The sequence below is a fragment of the Pyrgilauda ruficollis genome, unplaced genomic scaffold (genome assembly GCF_017590135.1).
Source record: "Pyrgilauda ruficollis isolate IOZ18807 unplaced genomic scaffold, ASM1759013v1 scaffold66, whole genome shotgun sequence".
Lineage (NCBI taxonomy): Eukaryota > Metazoa > Chordata > Aves > Passeriformes > Passeridae > Pyrgilauda > Pyrgilauda ruficollis.
Genome location: NW_024528377.1, coordinates 1,138,344 through 1,162,910, shown reverse-complemented (window position 1 = coordinate 1,162,910; position 24,567 = coordinate 1,138,344). Strand labels below are relative to the sequence as shown.

At 39.1% G+C, this 24,567-nt stretch overlaps 1 protein-coding gene across 7 annotated transcripts in view; it reads right to left on the bottom strand.

Moving 5' to 3' along the window:
• Positions 1 to 24,567, bottom strand: part of ERC1 (ELKS/RAB6-interacting/CAST family member 1) — a 277,845-nt gene that overhangs the window by 46,487 nt on the left and 206,791 nt on the right. For all 7 annotated transcript variants that reach the window (XM_041484357.1, XM_041484358.1, XM_041484360.1 and 4 more), the window contains one exon: positions 10,091 to 10,235. In XM_041484357.1, the coding sequence (XP_041340291.1) occupies positions 10,091 to 10,235 (145 nt within the window). The remainder of the gene's footprint in view (positions 1 to 10,090; positions 10,236 to 24,567) is intronic.

Below are 24,567 nucleotides of genomic sequence, written 5' to 3'. Positions count from 1 at the left end.
TATCCATCAGTATCAACTTTCTCATCTTGTACCTCCTGGCAGCTGTTTCCAGACTTCACACAGTTAGGAGACAGCAGAAAAATCTCAATTTCCTCCCTGCATTCACAAATCTCATGTGGCAAACATGTGACCTCTAGGGAAAATCTGCACCTTTTCTTTGGTCATGAGTATTTCTTCATCTTGAAAAGGAGCTGTAGAAAACACCATGTATTTATTAAGTAGTAAATGCATCGTTTGTTCTGCACCTAAACATGAAAAGTAATTTTTTAAGGCTTGAATTCTTCAGAACATAACACCATGAATTTAACAGAACTGAGGGGAATCTGCAGCCACCAACACCTCACCATTTGCAGAAGCTACCAAAAGTAACTGATGCCTAATTTTATAAATCTGTGTCTCGTTTTGACAAACCTGAAATTTCCACAACGTGGTGTGTAAATTAATGAAGGATTATTATCAAGAAATTACTCCTAACTGACAGCATCTTAGATTTCCAACTGCAAGATGAAACCTCTATTTTCCCCTGCTTACCTATTCATTTGCCTGAGATATGGTGTAGTGGACTAGGCTCAATAGGACAGTTTCAAAAAGGGAAATTATTTCCAGAATTTAATGAAGTTAATGCAGCAGATGAGAAAAAAGATCTGTAGACTGAGAGATATTGCAGTGCACAAGCTTAAAAATATCTCATCAACAGTTCACTGTTTACTGAAGTTCATTCCATGCAGTTAAGACTAAATTTTTTCCATTATCAATTTTTAAGATGGTGGGGATTAAAATTCTCTTTTGCAGACTATGCATTTCTCTCTTTTCAAGCAAAAAAAAAAAAAAAAGCAATGATTTATTGCGTTACTCCCAAAATAACACAGCAAAATCACAAATATGCAACATATTCTATCTTATAGATCATTAATTTTCATTACATATTCTAGGTGTACAATTCTTTCCATCATTCATTCCTCCTTCAAGTAAAGACCACATCACTAACACATTAAGTCATACATGTTAATCTGTAATCTACTTGAAACCTTCTACATATTTAGTTTATGAACCCAATAAGTCACCTCGTATCTCTGACTTCACCTTCTCCTTACATGTTCTTGGAAAACACCTTGAATCATCTATCACCTCACCAGTTACAGCTCTCACACAAATTAAAACCAATACTAAAGCTGGAAAAATGCCTTTCAGCTTTCTGCCACTACTTTTTAACTGACTATCAATGTGTGAATTGGGTTTTATATATGATAGTTGGTAATATCACAGGTTTGTTAGGCTTTTCATCCAAAGACAAGTAACCACAAATAAAGTTTTACTGTATAGGTTTAATAACCATTCCACGTGTTGTGTGCTGCCTGAAGAATCATACCTTTAAATACAGGAAGAGATAAGCACAATGTACCAAGCTAGCACATTTTGAATGGATATTTTCTAAAGGGACACATGTGTCTCCTAGACAATTGTCACTGTCAGGTAAAACAGCCCAGATGAACAGGAATCATTTGGCACAGAAAAATCTGCATCCAATCAATGAAATACCTGTAAGGATGTTTACACACCCATCTTCACCAAGATTCAAAATCTTCAAGCAAGTAATTCAAAATCTTCCCGAATCTGAAATTTCTGTGTGAAATTTCTCTTTCTTCACAAAAGAAATTCTATTAATGGATTTATCTTGTCAAGACTTTTTATATGTTTAAGTGGAATTCTCCCGTCACCAACGCTTCAGAGTTCCCTAAACAATGGGTCTAAAAGATACAATTTAAATGTAATCATAAACTCACTCTATTTTCTGGTCATCCTTCAGACATCATCAATTCAAATACCAAGATTGATGCCAAACCAGCCCAGCCACAAGGACCAGTGGTTGGAAAGTCTCAAATATTTTACCCCTGAGGCACATCCTGCCACTGGACAACAATCAGGAGCAGTCATCCATGGGTCCTTCCCAGCTACCCCACAAACCATGGGAGTTAAGCAAAAGAAGATGTACCCATAATTGTATTCCTTGAATGAACAGCCATGGGCAATCCTGAGCTGCTCTAAATGACTTTCTGAGATTTTGCATCTATCTCATGATTCATCAGCTAAGACAAATATTGTCAGAAACTATATTCAACATAACATTTGTAGCAAAGAGACAGAATGAATTTCATAAATACTGTGTTGAATGTATGTATCATAGAGAGCTGTTCTATTATATTCTCTTTATTTAATTGAAGACCATCGTGTATCAGACCAGTGGTGTGGGCCACAATAACCACAGGAAACCACTGTATGGTACAACTGTGATGCCAAATGACAGTCACTGTTTTTACACTGCACCAATGTCCAGCAGTGCTATTCACAGACCAAGAAATTATTATTTTTCAAGCCCAAATTAGATTCTTCTAGTGCAGTCTTCTGAAGAAGCCCAAGCTCAGCGAGAATTCTCACCTCTTTAATAGTGCTAACAAGCCTGGTTCTCCCAGGGGAGATCTAACAACCTTTCCTGATATCCAACACCATCAAGTTGGTCACATACAGGATGGGATAGAGGATCTCTCAACTGCTAACCTAGCCTTGTCCAGCAATCCTGATTTTCTAGAGAGAGGGAATGTTGCTTAAATAACTTCCTATAGGAGTCCACAAGCCTTGAATGAGAGCTAATGTATAGGTCGCACTAAATGCTGATGTAAATTAATCAATTAATTTAAATTTATTTGTGTGAATTTTTAGTCAGTTAAAAAGCTCTAAAACTAGAGTTTGAAAATCTTAATATATTCAATAAATGGAGGAATATTTCTAATGGAGTGAAACAAGTTTTTGAAATTTGAGTTCCAGCTTGGGAAATATTAGTCCTTACAGTACTTTAAAAAATATTACAAATGTCTAGAAAGAAAAAATACCAAGTACTGTATTGTCATCTGGGTTCCTCAATACCTCTATAAATCTTAAAGCCCTCTTTTTCAGTGAGGCAAAGCACCTTCCTCTTCCAGCAGCCCTACACAGCTATACCCTAAAACCTCCAGGCTGTGGCTGAAGGCACAAGCAGAAAGCAGCCAGGGCAGTTTGCAGCAGCTCCAACAGGCACAAGAAGATGCACTCCCACAGCTCCAGCAGGCAGTTCCCTTCCCTGGCACCATGCAGCCAGCCACAGCCAGGGCTCCCATGAACATACATTTTTATTTAGTCATGCAAGAGGCAAAGGGTGAAGGAAAAGGAGGAGGGAGAGAAGAAAGAACGTAGGTAATACCAGGAAGAGATTAAATGCTGCCCCAGAAAAGACTGCTGATGCTGCACTGAGTGCTGTTACTGTGCTAATAGATGATTAAAAATGATGGGAAAAAAGTCTGGAACACATGGCAGGGAGAAGGTGCTTTCTTTTAATCTATGAGGGCTCCCAGTGCTGTGCTCCAGGGCATGACAAAGCCTTGCTTTCTGTGCCTGCTCACTGCTGTCAGGGTGCTGGGGTCTGCTCCTGCCAGAGACTCCCCCCTTGACAGAAACAATTACTGAGGAGCAAAGCCTGGCAGAACAAGCAGAGCTGTGATTGATAATCTGGGTGCATTACAGGCCTTCAACAAAAGCCACAATGCTTAAATTTGACAGCTGGCAATGTTTGATGAGAGCCAATTAGTGGATATATATTCACTTCAGCCAGAAGTTTCTTCTGTTTCTAGTCTAACAGCTTCCTGAATAGGAAGTGTACAGAGTGATTTTGCCCACTTCTGCCTGCTCACATGCCAGCTACACTGGCAGCACAGCTAAGAATATACTATAGCAACTACATATTTTGGCACCTTTGTATATAAAAGCCAGTATTGAAAAGCTGCAAGTGACCCTCCAGACACTGGTGGTACAAGAACCTGAAAAAGGTGACTTTGCTCTGACTCCACAGACCATGCAGTGGATAGGCGAGGCTGAAACTGCACTGCATATGTAACAAGTCTACTACAAGTGACCATAGTTATTGAAATGCTTGAAATCACTATTCCTTGAAAAATTTCTGGCAAAGTACACTAATCTGTTTGTTCCTGCTTCAAATTGGTTAACCTGGCATCCAGAGAACACCAGAACTCAGAGTACCTTCTGTTCTGGCCAGTTCATAAAGAAACCTCTGGCACAGCACATTCAAATTCCTCTGCCTGTACTTAACTTCCTTATCACAGGAATTTTCTGCCCCATTTTTACATCTATTTGCACTCTTGCCACTGCAAGTACATGGGGACTGTGGCAAGGAGATCAATAAACAAAGACAGATCCAAGTGCCCTGAATCTCATCACTCATTTAAAATATTAATTTTTCTTCCTCAGCTATAAATAAGCCACCACCACCACACTCAGACAAGTTACACACATATGCCCAGACTTCCTAAGTTCCCTTCTGACAGTGGTTTGAGAGGTGCCTCCCCTCACTGAACTGCTGGAACCTTTCAGAGAACAACAGGGGCTCTGTCAGAAAACAGCACCACATTTAGCAATTATCTGCAGTGACTGTATCCATGTCACCTGAAGAAGCAATTCCCTTGCTAATGGGGTAATCACTCTCATCAGACATGGTTTCAAATCAGGGCAGCTAAGGTAAAGCAAAGACTAACTGCACACTCCCACAATCTGTATTATTTCACTGGGCAGGGTGGTAACTAAAGCTGCCAGAAGTGTGGTCATGCTGATACAGCTTCACAGCAGCAAGAGGAAAACATTTGCTTGTCAGTCTCCTTTGACCTGTTTTACATTCTCTTGTTATAAACAGAAATGACTCCAGCCAGTGGAACTTCACTTTGGAAAAGTTCACAGCAGAGGAGTGTCAGGTGTCAGTGTGCAGGGTTTCCAGGGAAACAAGTAACAGTGGAAAAATATGATTTTTGATGTGAGAAGCTACTCTGGAATCTACAGTTCCTCATGATCCCATGAACCACATTTACTTGGGAAACCAGTCTTTGCAGTAACTTGGTCTCATAAAGAAAACCAGTCAAAATCTTACGGGGAAGAGGCACAAAGCAGCACAGAAAAAACAGCTCTGGTACTTGCTTTTTTAGGTGAAATGTATATTCAATATTGCATAAATACTATTATTACCAGTCAATTATTAGCTATTTGACCATTGCCAAATAATTCCTCTCTATTTGTGGGAATGTTAAATAACAGCCCCTAAAATTCAGGCTGGTCCACAGAGGAAGGCACAGTCTTGATGAGGATATGGAAGCAGAAGGAAACAACAGATATTAAAGATTTCTCTAATGACAAGGCTGAATACAAAACCCACACTTACAATAGCATGGGGCTTCTTAACTCCCTTTATTAAAATAGAAAAGAGCTCTTTTTGAGTGAACAGCAAGAGTGTCTATGGCAAGAACATGACAGGGAGTAAATATTTTTTTTCCTATCCCCCTAATAGAAAAAAATAGCAATCAGCTTAAATTGCAGTAAGGGACATTACATATAATAATAAAGACAGATAAGGTATAAAAAAGACTTCCCAGGACTGAAGTCTCCTTCACTTAAAGTCTTTAGGAACAGATTACAGGTGTAACTGGATGAATCAACTCATTTGCAGAGAGCTCTCTCCTGATCCCATATTATTCACTATTTTTCATTAACAGCTTGCATGACAAAAGAAAATGTGTATTTATGAAATACATGGAGAAAGCTTAAGCTGGGTGGTTCTCTAAGCATACTGAAGTATAGAATGAAAACTCAACATATTCTTAAAAGACTGAGGAACTGATCTGAAAATAACTTTGATTTAGGCATAGGCAGCATAATAAAACATATGTAATATTAATCTAACCTGAGGCTGCACGATTTCAAAGAAAAATGTTGAGATCCTGTCATCAGCAACACTGAGTCAAGCCAGTCCCTGGTAACTTCTGCTATAATAATTATAATTATGAAATAAGTACATATGACTATTTACAAACAATTCATTTGAATTATACTCCAAGCTGTCAGAAAACAGTAATACTGTTCAGAGCCTCCTAAAAATGTTAACACTTACTACTTCTCATTTATGGCATGGCAGTGACAGAGATGCTGGTCAAGTCAGGCACCCACTCTGCTACACACTGTACAAACACAGAAAATGACAGTCTTTGCTACAAACAGCTCCTAGCAGAAAATGCCAGCTGTTTAAGACTAAAAGCCCACAGACAGGAAAACCTCAGCCCCTTCAGATATGCCTTCCCTTTACCACTGAAAACTGTGGAGTGGTGCTTTGCTCTGTTACAATAAATAGAAGCTGATATTAAAACTTAGCTTGATGAGGAAAGGGATAAACGGCAAGCAGCTGAGCAGTGTCTGTGCTCCACCAAGCAGGCCAGAGCTCCCTGGGTCCCTGTCAGCCCGGTGTGACACCCAGCAGGGCCCTCTCCACACCACATCTGGATCTGGTTACACAACTCCAGCTCTTGCATCAGCCCAGCCCCTCCAGAGCAGCAGCCTCCCAGCCACTGCCTCTCCATCAGCTACCCACAGAGACACAGTGCCCTAGGAGGAATAAATTGGGACCACATTAGCTGGTGACCCTCGCCCTGCAATGGCCCTGCCTGTCTGATGATAGAGGAAATCCCTCATCCAAACTGACAACCAATATGAAACAGGCAGCTGCATTTACTGGAGAGCCTGGTCAATGCTGAGCGCCTCATTAGGAAATGGGCTCTGTATTGAGGCACATTCCTGCAATTCAGAGCCTAGAAACTCTAAATTAAAACAACATTGATGCCATATCCTCTTTCCAAAATGCTTCTCTTCATCCTAACTTTAATGCACATACTTAGAGAAATTAAGGAACCAAATGTCTTTGGCAGGACTCCTTCCCTCTCCTGTGCAGCAGCACCCTTCCCGCGTGAGCGATCAGGAATGTGACAGTGCTGGGAAAGGACATAGCACAAGGAATGACAGCAGAGCCCTCCAGATTCTGGATACCCTTCCCTTGATGAACCTATGTGTCTTCACCGATACTTTTAAATGAATAAAAATCACAGGCAGTCGTTGGAACAAGTTTTTGTTTTGGGAGTGTTGTACCTTTCTACACTCTAAGAAAGGTGAATTAACAGCAAGTCAGCCAATGATAACCAGCACAAGAAAGGTCCCAATCCAAATCCTAATCCTACACACTTGGATCCATTCACACTCACTATTGCAGCATAGTCAGGAAACTGCTTTCCCAAAGCACCGTGTCAGAAGCTCTTCCCAGCCAGCAGAGAGATTCAGCCCTGCTGGTAGCACAGCATGCACAGCTCTTCCCGCAAACCACCCCTTCCCACATTGCTCAGCATTTCTGTGTTCATCCTACGCACGTGGAAATGGGAATCTTCTACTCAGCTGTGTCTGACCACCAACTGAAAGAGCTGCTTTCCCACCACAAAGCCTAAGCATTGCCTAGGAATGGGATGGACTGAAATATCAAATACTTATCAGGGAGCTCAACAGCTCTGAAACACTAATCACTGAGGTCAGGATCCCAGCTCTGAATCTGAAGGGTTGAATAAACTTTTTTGGTTTTTTGCTTTTCAAAGTCTTCCAGAATATCTTGATTTGTGGCATCACTGCCTTCCTTGAACAGCTGTGTTCAACACATCTGAAAGCCTGAAAGATTTTTCATTTACAATTTCTACCGTGAATTCAAGAATTACCACTGAACTTTTAGGAAGTTCCTGAAAGGTGACATGGTTCTGTGGAGCTGGCAAACACAGATGGACCCTTGTTCTCAAGATGCAGAAAAGGGTCCATGTGGAGAAGGCTTAAACTGAGGAAGCAGCATAGTTGTTTTGTTGGAAAATATGAGGCTGGTGACCTGGAACAACTGAAGAGGAGTGCAAGGGCCAAGTACTAGAATATTTGCAAAGCATGTGGAAAAATGAGATTTCCCTTGACTACATCAGTAATGAAGATCTTGTAAAATCTCACAGCCATCTCTTCTGACCCATCTCCTATTTCTGGAGCTGTCAAAGTTGGTGTGATTTGAATTTATTCAGATAAAGTACATACCAAAACTACTGGCACTGAAAAAAAAAATAAATGGAATTTTAGATTCTCTGCAACTCATAGAGGTGGTGAGTAATACTCTCCTATAATAAGCAATGAGGAGTTTTTCTATCAATGTGTTGAAAGCTGCACACAAAAAACCCCAGATATAAGATGACACATCCTTAAAACACAGGATAGAATTTAGGGAGGATGTGTCAAATCTCTGTTTGGTCACATAAATATTTCTCGGGTATACTTTAAATATAGTTTAGATTGTTTATACGTAAACATTCATTCTGCCTTGGGGATTGTGGATGCACTGGAGAATACCTGTGATTTTATACTTATACTACACACAAAACTTCTATTTATACTACCCATAGCACAGATGTGTTGAGGAGATTACTATATTTTCTTCATTATTTTTAAGATTAAAATCTTAAACAATCTTAAAAAGTGACAAGTCTTTATAGCTGATTGCAGTTTTGGAACCAGAATCTTCAAAGGCTTTTCAACAGTCCAATGAATTGTTTGAAAAAGGATTATTGCTCCAACCTGAGATCATAATTGGTCTCACTACATACCAAGAACAATTTCAAATTAATCTCCTTTGCAATTTTCATTTATCTGGGAAATTAAGTATCCCACAAATACACAGAAAAGGACCTAGAACTGGTATCCTTAAGGGAAATGGCCATGTCTTTTTAGGAAGAATTTATGATACTGTAAGACTTACCAGCACTGAAAGATAACAACAGGAACTACAATGTTTAAAAAAATTATTTACCTAAAATCTAAGTCATTACAGATAGGCACAATGTTAATATGTTAATGAAGTACACACAAATTTTCAGCAGAAAAAAACTCACCACAAAATACTACAGGTTGTTCCAGCTACTCACAAAAGATAATCAGAAGGAGACATGGAAGGGCAAGGGGCATGAAAGCACCTGAATTTAAGCTTAGGACAACAAGAACTGAGAAGTGATGTTAATTTCTCTTGGAATGAGTGGTACCATAAATTTCAGCTGCTGCATCAACAATTACATGAACAAAACAAGTACTTGTCATTGCTGTGACCACTTCTGATTCCTGTTTTAGCAGATGACCTGGCTGAGCAGTGACAGTAATTACAACTGTTGCTCAAAAGTAAATAATACAAGACTGCAATCTGTACTCCTAGCTCGTTCTGAAGCTGGTACATAAAACCCCCAAAAGTACTGTTCTTAAATGAAACCACAAATAATTATAATAAACAACATGGCCAATAACCTACTTGTGTTTGCTAAGGAAGAAGCACAGAAATCCCTTATCACAATGCTGACCTGGTTTTGTCTTACATTCTCTGACAGCAACAGAAATCATCTGGTTGACGGATGAAATGCTGCACATAAAATTTTATGAAGATGGAAATGGTGGCACTGAAGAAGTTGATACTGGATTGGCAGGAGCATATGTGCTATTAAGAGGAATGTGGCAAGGGAATAACTCAGGAAAACCCACCAGAAGTGCTGAAATGAAAAATCTACACAGATTTTTTCAGATCCTAAATCTCTTATTGCCAGGGATGCCTTTTGCTTCATCTGTGTTTTACTGGCAATGTACTTTTCACATTGCATTCAGTACTGGAACATAATGTTAAATGCTTTAACAGAAACACACTTTTTCTAGTATTATGCCAACACAGAAAGATCTTGGAAATGGGAGAGGCCAGAAATAGGAAGGGACCAATCTCCTCACAAGCATGAGACCATCACAGGAGAGACTGTGTGGTGTAACATTCATATTGAACTCTACTGCCTTCCAAATAGGCTTCTTCCCCAAAAGAGGCAAATATAAGGCCCCAAGAGAAGTATCACTACTTTTCCCTGAATCTGTGACTTTTTGTGCCTGCAGTGGATAATAACCAATGTCCTCTTCATTCCCAACTTCCAATACATCCTATCACACATTTACTACTCAGGCAGCGACACAAAGAAACTTCCCTCAATGCTGAGTCCAGTAGCTAGTTTGAAATTGTTATTCATGCACTTTCCATTCTAACATATCACAGGATTATACATTACTAGTTCCATGAATCAAGATAATAATCCCATACCAGATTATTAACTGGATTTTTTCCTAGCCCTCCTGTACCCACCTGCTGCTTGAGCTGTTGCACAAGACGGTCCTTCTCTCGTTTCAGTGCAGCCACTTCATCCTGAGTCTTCTTCTTAGAGGATGAAAGCTCTAGCAGAGCAATATTGGCATCTTTTTCACTAATGGCAGCAAGAAGGGCTTCTTGTCTGAAAATAACACAAATGAATTACATTATTATCCTGCAAAACTTAGAGGACTCCTCTACAAATATTTGAGCATATCATAAATGCTATACCAGTGTGCAACTCTGAACAGCAGCAATAAATATTTTTGTCCGGGCTACATGTCTGTTGGTGGAATAGGAAGTCAAGACACACACACCTCCCTGTAAACAACTGTGCTGATACCAAACTGCAGCTTACAGGGTAAGAAAAACACTTTATGTTCTTCCTCTCACTCACCTTCTCGGTTTCTAATAACTACCATTTATTATTACTTTGGCTGAACATTTTCCCATACTCCTTCCCTGTAGCAGAAAACTCTTACAAATAGAATTCAGAAACATTTTATACATACTGTGAAGAAAGGAGACAAATAATCATTCTAACAGTTAAACAGCAGATCTCAAAGGAAGCCAAAGGATTATGTTAGGGAAAGCAACCTTTTCTGTCCTTCCACCTTAATTTTCATCTTTAGCTGGTGATGTGCAACAGGATTTCAAAGAAAACCTTGGCCTTCTTGCCCAGTAGTGTTGGCTTGTCTCACCTCTCATCACCTTGCAAAGAAGGCATAAAATGGTGTCCTAGATGTGTGGTGGTGTGAAAGATGGCATCATGCAGGAGTGATGATGAAAGACAAAACAAATACAACACATTTCTTACCTACATTTCATCTAAAAATAAAGTTGCAAATGCACTTAAAGTTTTGCTGCAGCATTCAATATCAAGAAGTTTATTATCAGAATCCCAGTTTAAGCCACTGTCTCAAAAATGTGGAAAAAATCACATGTTTTAAGAGGAAAAGATGTGTTTCAACAGACAAACTTGCTCACCATCTGACAGGACAGTGGACTACACAATGGACTTTCTGTGGGTGGAATTTCTCTCTGGGTTTACACAGGTGTTTCTAGTACAGTCCAAGAGAGTTAGCTTGCTTTACATGAAATACCAGCATATCAAAAATCTCACAGATACAGTGTAGAGAGTACTTGGATCCTGCCTAGATCATATCTACAAAATATTATTGCTTCCCTTTCAAAATCTAATACCATAAAGTAAAGCAAATTTTTTTAGATACTTTAGGATAATCATAAAATATTCTAAATACATTTGTATTTATGAAGAAATACAAATATTCTGGTGACTTAATGGAGGCAAAGAGTAGAAGAAAGGAAAGGCGCACATCAGATTCACAGTTGTAGTGTCAAGGCTACATCTTGGTAGGTGTGGGAACAATGGATAATTGGGTGTGTTATTATTGCCATTTTGTTTCTGCTGCTTTTGCTTTATGGAAAAGTATCCAGTTTTGGATGTCTGCCTGAAACATGAAAAATACCAATAGGGTGAAGTGACAGAACATGATCCATGACCTCTGCTTTTTTCCAGCTATCGGTATCCTGGGAAAGACAGGCTGGCTTGCAGCTCTGGTCATTTTCACTTTCTTTAGAGTAATCTGTTTTGATTATAAAGAAACACTTATTCTTTTAATAGTAAGCTCACAATCCTCGCTGATGATTCAGGACCAGAGCCAAGAATATCTCCGTAACTCTATCTGTGGAGCCATTACTCTGGTATGGAAATTGGAGGTGCCTCAAATAGTATGTAAGCTGTACACCTCCTCCAATCAAATCCTTTGTTGCCCATCTCTGCTTCTTAAGGCCAGGAAAATGAGATATGGATAGCAGTCAATTTTTTTTTTAAATTTTTTTTTCCTGAAAAATCTTTGCCACCATGTCTTAGAAAAGAACTTCCTACTGGCCAAAACTTCAGTGCTGTGCTGTGAGATGAGGGTGCTGGTCAAGAAGCGGGGTGAAAGCCACTGTGGCTTTCTGACTGTTTTCTGGAACTGAAACAGAGTGAAGTTTGAACAAAAGTAAGAAAAATACCCTGTGATAAGTGCATTGTAGCTGCATTTTTTACTTTAGCAAGCTAAACGTAAACTGCTGCATGTGGGAGAAGTGCAGGTGTCACTGTCAGCTCTGCTGGAAGGGACATGTCTGTAGTGGCAAGCTATTGCTCTCAGTGGAGCTTGCAACTGCCAAAACATTCCAAGACAATAAAAAGGGCATACTACCAAGCAAAAGACAAGGGTTCTGATTGAAGAGCACTACAAAAGTGATTTATTTCCCTTCCTGAGAGCTTTATCCCCAGGGAGGCTAGAGGAACTTGCTGTGAGAGAGGTGATGTGGCAAAAAGGAGAAAATGGGCTGCTGTGTGCATGGTGGTGGCAGCACTTGAACAAACCTATCCATCAGGAGTGCTGCAGTCAGTCCTGGAGGCTCAGGCACTGCCACAGGCTTGGCTTCTTCAGCAAAATGCTTCTCAGTTCACAACATTGGAGGTCCTGAAAAGTTCTCATAAGTGGGCAAAACATGCTGCACAACTCAAGGATGCTGATGTTTTCAAATGCTGGCTAGGGCCAGAGTCACTGAGCAGACACAGTTCACTTAAGTTAATTCAGGTATTTCTGGTGCTGGTACTAGTGTAGCTGTGCCAACATCAACTCAGCAGGGGCAAACTGCCTATTTATCTCTCCACTGCAGCAGGTTCTGCAGCCTGAACTGAGCTGTACACGCCTCACAAGAGGAAAGCAGACTCTGTAACAGACTAAATTCTACCAAAGGAAACCTGAAATGGCAACAGTGTAGAAAAATGTACTGAAAACGGGTTTAAGTTTTACTCCAAATTGCACAAAAAAAAAGGGGATTAGGTTTTTTCTTCTATTTACACTGAAGCCTTTCACTGAATGTAGATCATGATCAATACAGACTGGAGTGGTATCAAGACCAGTAGGTTTAATTCTTAAGAGACAGTGGTAGATATAACCTCAAGATCAATATCAACATTATTTACTCTGTTTGCAGTCTTGAAAAAATAATGCAAAGAAAGATGGGCTTGCCTTTTTTAAATAGATGACTACAGATTAGTTACAGGCCAGTAGAGCAGAGAGATTTGACAACAAACACAAAGAATACTGTGCAAATACATGTCTCCTTCAACTCTTGAATAGCAATGTCTGATTTGGGGAAGATAACTGGCAACAGTGTACTATTACATTACTACTAATTACTAATAGAATCAAGCTGCCTTCAAACGGGTTTCTATGGCACTTGGTTTCAGAAGACTACATAATTCCTTCACAGCCCTTTCCCAGTAAAGGAGAAGAATCCTTTTGGTAAAACACAAGAGGAGGTGAACTTTAAAAAGCAGTTTTGTACTTTGCAGTACTGTTCCCAGGGTCATAGCACTGGCATATTTACCAGTTGTATAATTAGAAAGAATAACAGGCTGCATACAGTGCTGAATTAATGATGCTTCAGAACATGAAAACTATACATATTCATTAAAAGAATATGCCTACATATGTCAGGGAGAACACTTATTCCATATAGAAATGTTATAAATATATTTTATAAAATTTTATTTCAAATTATGAAATTTCTTCCTATCTGGAGTATTTCTGAAAGTGTGTAACAGATAATATGAAAGCAAGATTGATATCAGCAGCAGCTTTGATTTTAATGTTATGGAAGAACTGGGATTATTCCATCATCCTTTATAGGATCAAATCTGTTTTCTTTCTGACTGGCATTAAACTAAAGCATTTAAAAGAGTGACACAAATTTGAAGAGCTCAGGTAGCCACAAGCTCATAGCAATCCAGTGAGTTCCTCCAACAGAGACTGTTGCAGTTCCATAAGCAATTATTAAGCTGCCAGCACTTTCATCCTTGCATATTAAGATGAACTGTAATTATGGCTGTTGTGCCTTTAGTACACAAGGAAAGATCCTCCTGTTTCATGAGCTGTTTACTCACGGTAAGGGCATCAATCACTAAGAACCACAGAGATGCCACTCATAAAAGACTTGTTTTGCTTGTCTGATTTTTGTCCACTGCATTTACTCCAAACCTACAGAAAATTCTGCTAAAAGCTTTTAATGATTTCCTATCAGAGACATTTGTAAGACTTACCCTGGTGAATCACCATCACAATAACAACTGTATTATTTGCATATGAATTAAAAACCCTCCCATGATGTGACAACAACAGAAAGAACTCGCAGGCAGAGAAATTTGGGTTCAGTACTGTAGGGTTATGAGAGCTAGACAGACAGGCAGCAGCCAAGAACATAAAAGCATTGGGATATGGCATTCAGTAATTTCATGAGTTTAGCAGAATGACAGGGTTTGGGTGGGTCACACTCAATAAGCTCTTAAAAGTAATTAGGAGTACAACACACCAAACCACTGATTCAATGGGCCAGATGCCCTGGATCCATTGTCCTCTTCATCATAAACTGTGTCTGCCACTACAGCAGTTCTGAACTCCACATTCTTTCCTACATTTTTTTTTTTTTTGCTGGTTATAGAACATCTTCAGAAAATTAAGAAACTCTGACTTCCAGTACCTCACAGGGAGGAGACAGTCCTTGCAGAGCTCTGGGTATTGAGATTTGGTTCTTAAAAGTAACCTTGAAAAAGGCAATTATACCAGTGAAGGACATTTCATGATGCTAACAGATGAATAACTCACTTAATATGCAAGCCGCCAAATTCTGCACTGGCTGTAATTTCTGCAGCATTTAAGATGCAGCTCGAAGTACCCCAAAGTGAGCAAACTTTTATCCAAAAGAAACAGTAGCTACCACTTACTGCAAGAGAGTGAGAAAAAAATTTAACTTGGCAATAGGTACTACCTGCTTTTTTTAATTACAGCTGGGAATAATCAAACCTCAGGTTGAAAATTAATTTCCAAAGCACAGCCTTAAATCTTCAGTCAAAAGGGATAATACTACACTCCTTCCATTCCAGTACTTGTTTCCTGAATCAGCACATCACCTTTGCCTGGCCTGGCTGGCACACCAATCAGCAGCCTTTCTAATCTCTGGTCCATTCTCTTAAAGCTACCTAAACAGAAATTGAGAATTCAAGCAAACCAAATGAGATGAAAATGAGAGTTTTTTGTTATCAGCAAATTGAAGCTTTCTGAATGCACACCTTTCCACTGGTCTCTTCAATGTCATTGCATACATGTGACCACAACTGGAAAACAAGATAAAAATACAAACTCTTGGTGAATACAGTTGTGTGATCACAAAAATGATGTCCCTTTAATTTTCCATTATAAGAATGGTGTGATAATAATCAATGTGAATTCCATGACACAGGAAGCATTACCATTTGTACTGTCCTTGTTTAAAAAAAAGATACTGATAATATATTCAGACTTTCCTACACGTATTTTCTCTAACATCCCAATTGTCTAAAATCACAGAACTCCTTAGGATTGATAAGCAGTGCTTTTAAAAGTCTTTTCCCTCAACATGTTTGATAAAGTCACAAGTAGTCCTAGAAATATTTTATATTACCTTTTCCATCAATGTTTTAGCCCTTCTTGTACTTAAGCTTTCCATCTTAATTTTATCACTTTGGCACCAGAGGTAAAAATTTGCAATTCCTAGTCCTGCTGATGTCTCAGCTATGAGCACTCAGAATTGCAGTGCAGCCTTAGACTGTGTCTGCCAGCATATCTAGAAAAAAATCTAACACTTTTACAGAGAAATTTCAAACCCACTACTAATTTCCTGGACTATTTTTATTGATGAATACCTCAGTGAAAAGCTGGCTGCTGAATGTCACAGCTGCTAAACTGACAGCCCATCAGCCTTCCCTAGGTGCCTGTGAAGAGTGGAAGCTCCCCAAGATGGCACAGTGCAGAAGGAACGTTCAACCCTGTCACCTGATGGTATGGGAGATTTGTCCCTTATGAAGGGTAGAATTTTTTTGAAGACAACCTTCCTTGCTTTAGCAGCCTTCAGTGCAGAATCTGGATGAGAGACAGCAGTACTTCCAAGGCTCTCGAGCTCCCCAGAGTTGGCTTTTGTGAGAAGGAACTCCTGAAACGGGCGTTCTTTCTTCATCTGCAGTTTAACAGCACTGCAGACAGAGCACAAACTCAAGGCGTATTTTTCCTCCACAGAGGCAACAGAGGCCACCAGAATACATCCACCAGATTTTGAAAACTGACCTTATAAGAAAGGCAGCTCCACGTTCTTTTCCTGGGACATGGTCAAGTTCAGGTTGAGCTCTAGCTTAGCATGTGGTTTCACAATCAGCTTAAGCTGACACAAGACAGGCTCTTGTGGCAAGAGACGGTTCTGCCCTCCCATTTCCAGGTTCCTGCCCCTCCACTGGCTGTGGATCCCTGCAGCCTGAGGAGCCAGTTAAAACCCTAAATAAACACCAGGAACCCAGATCTGACCGCAGGTTCCTCATCCCTGGAGGAACTGCCCAGCTGCAGCTCTTCCTGACACTGTGACAGTGTCAAACCCTTCACTGCCACAGCCAGCACTGCCAAAATGTAAGAATGGAAAATGAATCATGGAATTCACACTGATTATAACATATCAAACAACCACAATTACTACAGTGAAAACAATTGTCTTGATGTCTTTGTGAATCTGGCCCGAGTTGAAAGACGGTAGAAAGAAATTTCAGCTTTATCAGTCAAACTTTGACAGCAATACTGCAATCTTACTGTGGCTTCTGATCACGTGAAAAACTCTAGTCATGATTTATAACACAGTTGTTTTAAGAAAATTATCCAGTCTTTATACTCAAATCAGACAGAACATCTACCTCCCTGCTAAATCACTACCATGTCATTTCTGGTTAGTATAATTTATCTCACTTCTGCATCTGTCTCATTTCCATGGCTGACATTCTGACAGGTGATCATACCTGCCTTCTTCTGTATTTTATCAGCTCACTGGAAAACAAGGCAAAGGCATTAACTTAGTTTTGGAACCATATTCGTACTACACTTATTCTCAGTGCATTGTGCTTCCACTTTTTTTCCTGATCTTTTTGTAGAAGTGGCTCAAGAATATTTATTATTTATTTTTATTTCTTTTGGGAGGTCTCATTCAGCAGGAGCTTTCACAATCCTCACTTTATTCCTACAATTTCTGCTTTCCCTAAATGTCTCTTTCTCTTAACCAATTTTTAAGGCTGCTATCAATTCCCTTTTTGGACACTGACACACAGCTTTGTAACTTTCTTAAACTTTTCCCCTTTTGTTTGGGCTGCAAAGACCTTATAGTTTTGGACTTTTGATTTAAATAAATGCTCTGCTTCCTCTACATGAACCTCCTGTGTTCCTCTGAACAATTTACTTGCTATCTAGTAGTCTCCATTTTTCAGTCTATTAATTTGAAACAGAATAGTTCACTTTTCTAGCATAGTTTTTGTCTTCGAATATAAATTTTATCAATTTGTGATCACTACATCTGAAGTCAGTTTTGGTGATGATTCCTTCTGCAATGTCATCACTACTTATTACAGTCCTGAAGTCTCACACCATTACATCTTGGTGACCTAGTCATTACTAAGTTAACAAGCCTGGCAGTTTCTCTGATTTGTATCAAATAAATAGATACATCTAACAAAACCACATTTCTCCATCATTACTTACATTTAACACAACATTATGCTTAAAATTCATAACAGGATACCATCCACTCTCTATGTGTAACTTTTATGATCCTTACATTATTTTGACTCTAAGTAATACTATAATTTATACTCTTTTTTATTTCCTCAAAACCTCCATTATAATTAAAATACAACACCATTACTTTCCTTTTTATCTTTCCTGAACAACTTGTACTCACATTTCAGCTCTGAATATTAATCTATTTCTCACTAATTGCTGTTATCCCTGTGACATCCAGTTTCATGTTACATACCAGATGTGTAAAGCTACTGCAGTTTATTGTTCTTTTACAAACATCTAAATATTCTTACACATGTACCATTTCAACAAATTTTCTTGTCAGAGCTATGGATTGCTTTCATTATTTATTGCCTATCTGAGTATCAACTTGGATGTGCCTTGCCTTACTTCCTACTCCTTCTTCTCTGAGGGTTCTTTTGTACATTTGTTCAAGCTTCTCTTCCAGAACCACTTTGTCTGATTTCTCAAAAGAAATATTTTCTTCAAGGTCGGACCTTTTTAGTTAAATGTATTTGGGCTTTGGTGGTAGTAACAACAGCAGCACTAGCACTGATCTGTATTCCATCCTAACCCTAACTATACCTGTATTTGTCTTTTCTGGTTGCTGCTGCTGCCCAGGAGAGGGATTAAAAAAGGAGCACAAGAAATGCCAAGTGTCTGGATAAGGACAGGAATAGCAGCATCAGGGGAGAAAGAAGCTGGAAGCAGTTTCATTAAACACTGAGGGGCATCACTTTGCCTCCTTCTCCTGGTAGCTCCAATGACTGCTGCTTAAGTAGTGCCAAAAAAAAAGTGTTTCTAAGCAAGCAGGAGTTGTTGAAAGGGTTGAGGACAGAAATGGAGCAGGTGTCAGGGGCTATGGATAAAATTTGGATATATTTAGTTCTGTAATTGCAGCAGAAGGGGCCTGAGAGGTTTCATTTAATTTCCTTTTTCAGATCCGGGTCTGAAAGCAGGTGTAGCTACTTGCAGTCCCAGAGTGCAGATTTGTTTGAATGCGTACTACAGCAATTTCTGATGAGTTTTGAAGATAACTTCCCAGATGCTTGAAGCAACTGGCATTCTACAGTAACTAGGGAGCATCCTACCACCTTCCTTTCTGTTTTTACCTCTATCCAGTGCCTCTTCTTCACGAGATGAAACCAGAGCTGCATGCAGTAAAAAGTTTAAGAGACTGAGCATGTGTATTCTGATCCAGAACAAGCACTGTTAAGCCTGATCTAAACCATGCAAACAGACCTTTGACAACCTTTTATCAGATCCCTGCTAAGCACAGTAATGATACACTCCAATTCAAAGCCTTTTTTCATGTACAGATCTAAAGAATTTTATTGAAATAAAGAGAAGCTCAACCATCTCAAAGTTGAAGCTGTTACTGCCTGTTTTGAGACACAAAGTACATGAACCTTAAGCAACACACAGAAAATGAGAGAGCAAGTCATTCATATGTGAGGAAGTTGGAAAAACCACAATTTAGCACATTCTAGCAAACAACACCTGTTCAAGTGAACGAATCTGAAGCTGTTTTTATGCTGTAGTTTGAACAAAAATCCCTCCCAAACTGCCTTACTGAAGAAACACGATCACAGATAAATTTACAGATGTAACTCTTAGCATCTTAGAGAAAGTAATAAACCTCCAAATTTCAAGACTATGAAATAGAGAAAAACAGAATTAAACCAGCTTGTATCACACAAGAAACTGGGTCTCATGAAAACCTGCCTGTACTATAGATAAATGAAACCTCCCCTATCTTCTTCTAAGTAACATCTAGCTTATTTTGGTAAAATTGACCTTTAATTGGTTGTACAATTGTTAGGAATTATCAGTTGGTATCTACTTAGTTAAGATACGTGGCAAGGTTAATTTCTTGCAAAAAAAATCTTGCTGAATTTGAAGATGGTTAAATTTTATCTATTTTATATAAAAAAGAAAGGAAACAAAATATAAAGAGGCAGAAAATAACTGCAAGGCAGGGTGAACATGTGTGACATGGACAACTTTTAATCCTGAAACTATCCTTACAAGATAGGTGTTTTGGACTTCAGTAAAAATTCTGAGCATTTTCTGAAGAGTACAGACTAATGAATTTACAAGAAAATATCAGGATGCTGCATGCAGAGGTAATATTTCAAAAACTGATAGACCAGTACCAAAGGAAAGTGCTAGATTTTAAAACTAACAACTGCCAAATGCAAAACATGTAAACAAACAGTGTCATTTGGAATAGAAACATGGCTTAGTGGAGCTGAGAGTCAGGAGCTACTCTTCACTCCTGTCGTTTGTGATTTGACCAAAAGCACATCATTTAACTACGTCCCTAAATGTAAATGCTACTATTTACTAAGAGCACATCTGGTAACATCTGTCAAACAGTGACATTCTGAGCTGAAAACAGCCAGGTCTCTTTCTTTTTGTTGTTTATTGCTAACTGAAAGGAAAAAGGGGATTACCAAAAACTTGCATACTTATTTCTGTTAGGAGCACCATGACTGCACTGAGATTTTTCATCTTTTCACACAAGAAACTACAAGGCCACGAAACTATGAAGGAAACACCTGAGCAGCAAGAGGATTCCCCAGCAGACTCATGGCAGAGTGGGCAAGACAAGTGGAACTGGCAGCCAGGAGCAAACCTGCCTTTATGGATTTATGGCAGCCTCCCAGTTCAAGGCCCATCTGGTTGGGAAGGGGGAGGCTGGGAGGACCGTGCACCGCTTACATTTTTGCCATTCCTGCTGCGGTATGGCGTGAATAAATCACAGGGCTGAGGTCAGAACAGCCAGCCCATAAAGTGATTCATGGGCCCAGCAGCACATTCCCCCAGGACTATGTACTTTATTACAGTAAACCTCAGAACAAGATACAATTTCCTGTCTCAAGGAGCAGCCTTTAAATCAGGACACCTGGACAGCCCCGCAGCCGCTTGCAGAACAATGGGTCCGAGCCCCACCGCCGCCTCTCCTCGCTGGCCCTGCTGCCTTCACCCAAGCACCACCTTCAGAGAGCCTCCTTCTGCTGCTGCACGTTACTGTGGTGACAGCACCGTGCAGGCAACACACTGATATAATCCTATTCTTCAGGCACACAGCTCCCCACCCAAGAAATAAATACTCTCCATATGTTGTTTTTTCACTCCATTTTAGCTTTTAGGTCTCTTCTGCACTGTAAAAATTGGACTCAAAATGTTAAGGCAACAGAGGAACTGAAAGGGAAATCATTGGTTTCTCTGTTTGCAGGCAGACCCTGCACTGGAATGGTTTTTTTCTTTGCAAGCTGAAGAATCTGACATGCAATTTAGGTTGTAATATGGATGTTCTCACTGTGATCAAGGGCTGCGATCTGAGTTTTGGGTTTGGCATCTGGGAAGAAACTGAGGTGGTGACAGAGATGATGGTATTGTTAGACTCCCGAGAAATCTCCCTCCCAGCTAAGAGTAATGTTGCTCTTACACCACAGGTTACATTTCCAGGAGAAAGGAAAGAGAACTCTTTTTAAGCCACGAAACAAAAAGCAGTGGGTATTTTCCACTCTCAATACACTGTGGAGCCTTGCTTTTCTAAACATTTCAACCATACAGAGCTTCCAGGCTGTAGGGAAGCAACCTGCCATGGCTGGCTTGTATTCCAGCTGTGAAGTGCTGGCTGCACTTCTGCTGTTCTCCTTGGAAGCTACAGGACACTTCAAATGGGAGCTTCCCATGTTCACACAAAACAGGACAGAGGAAAAACTTGCTTTGCCTCCTTCAGATCCATAATGGATCACCAAAACCAGAGTTAAAGTAGGGTCTATTTTTATTCAGTATGCATCATTCATGATTAAGAAATGGGAAGGGAAGCTTTCCTTTGAGCATTTAAAGGCAAGATTTTCCTGCAGCTTTGATGACAATAAGTCATTATGTGCAATCACTACAAACAGTGGAAGAAATCCTGATAATTTTTACTCTTCAAAGTTCTTTTGGATCTTAAAACTACAGCCATAACAAGGTAATGTGTCCTTGAGAAGCTGCTTCATGGAAAACAGACACACCTGAAAGATGTTCAGAGGAAAAAAAAACACAAGAGAAAGTGATAGAGCAGAGGAAATTTTGGGAAAATTCAGATGAGAATTCATCAAATACTGTAAGTTAAGAATGCTATTGAACTGGTCAAACAAAAAAAAATCTAGGTAAGGAAAGAGGAGAAGGAAAGGATTGATAAAACAGATGTAAGCAGCAATAAACCCATCTGATTTATCCAAGACTGAACCGCCTGAAGCTATTTGTTTCACAATTACTTTTCCTACAAATTAAAACAGTTGTGTGGAAAAGAACTTCTTCCACCTGCTTATTTTATTTTGTTTTATGCTACTTAAAAGATCTCCTTGACTTCAGTGGACTGTTTCAGAGCTTACAGTAGTCAGAATTAAGGCTTACTGATTTTATCCAGTCTGCTTTCCTGTAGAGAATAAATATTTACATCATACCCAGTTGCTCCCAATCATTTATTCAGGGGGACTTAAGAAAAGGACATCCACTTGGGACAGAAAGCCATAAGGAGGCCAAGGCTGCTGCCCTCATGAGTTTGTCCCAGTGGTTAATAATTTTCACTGTCATAGTCTTATGTCTTTCTATTTTCAGCCCTTCTGTTCTCAGTTTCTGGATAATGATCCTTGTTTTGACTGTCTCTGCTTGAACAAAGTGTTTTAATATTACAATTATTTGATTTTCTAGATAGTAGGACTATACAGAGTCTAGTGACAACTGTATCAACTATCCTATAAAACAGAACTAAAATCTTCATTCCATTCATACTCATTAATCCTATTTTTATGTAGCCAAAGCCCTTCTGCTGCCAAGATCACACTTTTTTCCATAACATGGCCAAATCTTTTCCAAGTCACTCCTTTCCAAATAGTGCACAGTAGACTTCATATTTTTCTGATTTAAATGCTTCATGTTCATATGCACTTTGTGTAAATGAGCTTGCATCAAGAAGCAATCTAAATGGCCCTACATGTCTGCTGTCACCATTAGGGAACACTACACTATTTCCTGTATCACCTGCACTGTCATTTTAGACTTGCTTCCAGCTCACTGATCAAATGATTATCAGCATCCAGCCCAGCACAAAATCTATTAAGCTCAAAAATGAATTTCACTGTTCAGTTTTAACTGCAATGGGAAAATGCTGACATTTAATGCTCACTTTAAGCACATTGTCTATACAGCGCTAATAGATAACATTAAGGGACTCTTTTCAAGGGCATGCAGTGACAGCACAAGGGGTGATGCCTTCAACCTGACAAAGGATGGAGTCAGATTAGATATTAGGATGAAATTCTTCACTGTGAGGATGGTAAGGCACTGGCACAGGTTGCCCAGAGAAGCTGTGGATGTCCCATCACTGGAAATGTCCAAGGCCAGGCTGGATGGGACAAGGATGGAACCTGGTCTAGTGGAAGGTTTGGAACTGGATGACCTTTAAGGTCCTTTCCAAACCAAACTGTTCCTTGATACCGTGATAATGTTGGGAATTGGTCTTCTAAAGAAGATTAATTATACTTAATGCAAAAAGTTACTTATACTAAACAACACTGAGGTTTTTTAAACCAAATTTTAGAGACAAGGAATCAATCACTTTTTTTCAAGTGATTCAATCAAGGAACCATATCACTTTTTTTTGGCATTATACATCTTACACAAAGTAATTTGACTGGTATTAATTAAAGGCCTATTCTTTATGTTATCAGAATATTGTATCAGCTTATTCATCACTCTGCTCATGAACTGTAACAGTTAATCAATTCATAGCACGTTAGCCACCCTCTGCCTGCTATTCTGCAACACTTCCAGGACTTCAGCATTTCCATAACTTCTAGAATTTCACCAGAATTCCAGTATTTATTAAACCTTCAAGGAGGCAAAATTCCCCTTTGCCAACTTCTTTAGTGTTCTTAGATTCTAAAACCAGTAGTATGCTACCCCCAACACATGTGTAATTTCAGCAGTTTCATATGTTGGAAAGAAAAGTATGGAATGACACAGTGCCTTTCTAAGAAGAGGCAAAAACATTTCTGTTCAAGTCCTATGTGATCCAAATTAACAATAAAGGATGTTACAAACCAGTAAAGTAACATTTTAGGCATACTACAAATACCTTAACTTGCCTAATAAACTGAATAAAAAAAAGTCTTTCTTGATTTTGTTTTTTTCAGTAATTCTAATTATTCTGGCTATTTTACTATCAATAGAAAATAGCAGGTTTTTTTATAATTGAACAGGGTTCTTTGAATGCTGGCATTAAGAAAAAAACAGAGGTCTTTCATCACTATAGCAAACATAAATGGTTTCCTCTCTGAAACCAAAGACAAAATTACCACTGATTTCATATAGTAAGAATTGTTTTAAGGGAGCAGACTCTCACTTCCTTCCAAATGGCTTCAAATATTCAGTACAAGTTCCCAAAAAACTTTCAGCATTTCATCTATCTACTTAAAAACACACATAAAATCATACTTAATAAAAAGCTACAAACATTTTAATGTTGCAAAGTTAAATTTGCAGACATTGAGAAACGTAATTTTAACTCTACAGGCTTGTGGGGATGCTTTATGCTGTTCTCAGCCTTCTGTTAAATGAATGTATACAGGTTTAGCCAAAGGACCTGTCTTTCATTTCATCTTCAAGACCTTATTTACATAAGATAGTAACACATTCAGGGACTATGGCAGGAAAGCAAGTTAAATTGCTTAGCAAAATCATGGTCAGATAGAACAGAGATTAACCCTGGCAGATCCCTAAGAATTTTTTGGCTAATCATTTGCA